General features: G+C 34.2%; 2 protein-coding genes across 2 annotated transcripts in view; one reads left to right on the top strand and one right to left on the bottom strand.

Moving 5' to 3' along the window:
- Positions 1-3,317, bottom strand: part of LOC100167505 (UBA-like domain-containing protein 2-B) — a gene marked incomplete in the record, with an annotated part of 4,195 nt that extends 878 nt beyond the window's left edge. The window contains 4 exon segments of the mRNA NM_001293403.1: positions 1-199; positions 1,093-1,201; positions 1,261-1,338; positions 2,856-3,317. Of these exon segments, the coding sequence (NP_001280332.1) occupies positions 96-199; positions 1,093-1,201; positions 1,261-1,338; positions 2,856-2,963 (399 nt within the window).
- The window catches only part of Tcf21 (transcription factor 21), a 57,578-nt gene continuing 55,314 nt past the window's right edge, over positions 1,122-3,385 (top strand). The window contains exon 1 of the mRNA XM_029486032.1: positions 1,122-1,360. The gene's annotated coding sequence lies outside the window, so the exon portion shown is untranslated. The remainder of the gene's footprint in view (positions 1,361-3,385) is intronic.

Raw genomic sequence — 3,385 nt, 5'->3', positions numbered from 1 at the left:
AGTAAAAGTTACAAAAAGCATGTGTCATTAGTGGACACTAAAACAATAATATGGCTAAGTTTATATTAAAAGTAACAAATGTACATGATTGTTCCCTATGTATTGTTTGAAACTGTGTTTGGCGCTAAACGTGCATATGGGTGCCTTTTGGATTGACTGTTTTCTAATGAGGTCCTATTTTGAGGAGAAACAGACATACCTAGAACATACAATGCAAATAATTTGTATTAAGTATTTTAATTATTATTTAACACACGAGTAATTAATTATATGTAATTAATGTTTACAAAGAAAAAAAATAATGTGGATAATAACTTATTATTTTTTATTCATAACTTAATTTTATAAATATATAAAAAAAACTTTGAAAGTTTTAGTTTCAATATATTGGATTAATGATGAACAATTGAATTGGATAATAATATTGAGGGAACTCAATTTAAAAATAAATTAGTTTATTTATTATTTTAATTAAGCTAAAATTAAAATTCATTAAGATTCAAACAACAGTTAATCATTTTCATACTAGTTTATTATATTATGCATTTGTGCACAGGTAATATAATAAAATCATGATTGTCTCTCGATAAGTAAAGAATAATTCAAAATTACCTTAAAATGCAAAACAAAAATTAGCTTTTTAGATTTATAAATTATTGAATCACATTTTTAACAATAAAAAGCAACATTTAAGCATTAAAAAAAAAAAACCCAAGGTGCATTGATTACACATTAGTTAACAATGAAATACATAAGTAAATGTAATAGAAAAATGAATAGGCACAAAACTAAGTCGGGTTAAGCCGGCGTAACGTTCTGTAGAGAGGCAGGAAAGTATGTCCATAAGAAGTGAGGAGATGAGTCTGAATATAAAATAGTGATTGTTTGTTGTAAGGGAACACGGCAAGAGACAGAGGCTAATAAATCAGGGCATCAAGAGTACCTTTCAGAAATTTGGTGATAATACAGTTCAAAGCCAAACATGGAGAATCAAGAACATATGTAATCATAAACATAAATTTAATTTACATTTTTATCACATTGTATAGGGTGCTCTACTGCTCTGAGACATTTTTCTATAATTATACTCACTCGGTGATGATCCCAATTTTGAATTTTCAGATGAAGTTGTCATACGTGAAAAGGCAATCAGAGTGTCAGGGAAATTGGGTGGCGTAGCAGGAGTATTACACGGTGTCATCTGAAAAAATAATGCAAATATTAAAATGCTGATGTTAATTTTCTATAGAAACAACTCACTTGTCCAAATCCAAACTGTGCTGAATTTTGACTGCAACTTGATACAGAAGAATCTTGAAAAAATATGCTCAGTGCAGTCTGAAATAACAAAATATTCAAGGTAGTCAAATTGTCTTAAAAGAATAATAACATTTATTACGCTTACATGATGGCGTTAAAATGGTTTTAGATTCATTGATATTTGTATATATATCCAATGTGCTTACACCTGCAAGAATGTAAGAATCTATGGTACTTAAACCGTTTTATCGTTAACATGTAAACATAAACTAATCTAAACAATAAATAATGTAAATAGTATAGTAGGTATTTATTTTATCAATAGAACCTAAGACCATTTTGTATTTGTTATGATTGTTAAAATTATGAGCTCTTCTGGTTTCTTAGATTATATCCTTGATTATATTATATGATGTTTACCTACGTAGTCAATAAAGGTCAATAATACTGTACCTTTAAATTCTGTACAACATAACTCTAGAATAGATAAATATTTGGTAGGTTAGGTTGTTAACCTAGTTGTCATAGGTCGTATTATAAGAATTGATATCTAACCGAAATATTTTTAAGGCTTTTTAAAAGATTGCAGATGTTTTATTAAAATTGTTGATAACTTTAATGTCAATAATAAAATATTTTGACGTCATCAAATTTAGCGTAAACATTCAAAACACATATAAATACACAATGAATAAGTGGGTACAATTTTTTTTGTCTCATTAAGAAAATTTTAAACAGTCTTAGGTTCATTAATTGTCATAAAATTGAATGATTCAACAAATTTAGAGGACAAGGTTACGGGAGTAGATAAAATTATATTTGTTTGCTCATACTGAACAAATTATCGAATGTCGCATCGAGCAAGTTAAGTTGACCACCGATTGACAGCATTATAATATAACAAATTGATGGTTGAAGCAAATAAAAATGAAAGAGACAAATGTCTAACAAGCATAAACAAATCATTAAACTGCTTAATACGCATAAATGTACGTCATCGCATTTCATGAAAACATTAATAAAGATAATATAGGTACACAAATGAATGTGAAGTATTTTTCTAATTTAGCAAGGCTAAAAATTCAAAATCAATGTTGATATAGGAAGGTACCTACCAACGTTATGAATTATTGTACAATGGAAGGATTTGATAGCATTATAGGACAAGGTTACGGTGGAGATATGACAATATCGGTTTGTACACAGTATCAAATTTTCGACCACCGTATCGGGCTGGACCGGCGTTGACACCGAGAAGAATGGAAAATGTAGCAGGGACGCGAAGAAAAAGAAATTTATTATGGAGATGGTCACTCGGCAGTCATTTAGAGTTCAAGGTCACGGGGTACAACAACCATGAAAGCCACTACGATATCACCCAGGTGGGTAAGGCTTGAGTTTGGCGAAGAACTAGAATCAACATATTTTTGATTTACATCGATCGACGGTGTCTGTCGTCGTCGACGACGCCGAGAACGATGGGAACGGGACGAACGACGTCGCAGGAACAACCCCGTTGTACTTATTGACGGGCGACAAAGGCCGCGGACGGAATCATAATGCAGTAAAATATCATAACGCGAACCGCGGCTTACCTCGAACTGCCAATGGGCGGCCTGCAGCAACTGCTTGGCCTGGTCTCTGGCGCATCCGGCGGCCAGCACGAATTGGTTGATCATCACCTGCTCTCGCAACGAATCCATTTTCGTTCGACACAAAAGTGTCTCCTCAAACCTGTCGGCGGTGCGGCGTGATCGCACGGTTTTTTCGACTGGCGCGCGCACCGCTCGGCGTCCAGGAAACGAATGTAAAATGCCTCGGAAAGTCGGGAACGCACACACAGCTCTACCCGATTACACGGTCGTCGGGGGTACTCCGGTAGCGACACTAATAATAATTATAATGGTTATTACGAAACCGAGGGATTTCTTCGGGTCGTTTCTTTTCCAATTTTTTCACTCGGTTTTATCAACAGCCGCGCCACAACAACAACAACAACAACAATAATAATAATAATAACAATATTATGTGCGCGACGAGTAGCGCTCAACGCATACGGACGGGACGGTGACGCGCAGAAGACTCAGCCGATACGCACACGCACGCACGTCCATGGAGACGGTGT

The sequence above is a fragment of the Acyrthosiphon pisum genome, chromosome A1 (assembly GCF_005508785.2).
Source record: "Acyrthosiphon pisum isolate AL4f chromosome A1, pea_aphid_22Mar2018_4r6ur, whole genome shotgun sequence".
Classification (NCBI taxonomy): Eukaryota; Metazoa; Arthropoda; class Insecta; order Hemiptera; family Aphididae; genus Acyrthosiphon; species Acyrthosiphon pisum.
This window is presented reverse-complemented; position numbering and strand designations above follow the sequence as displayed.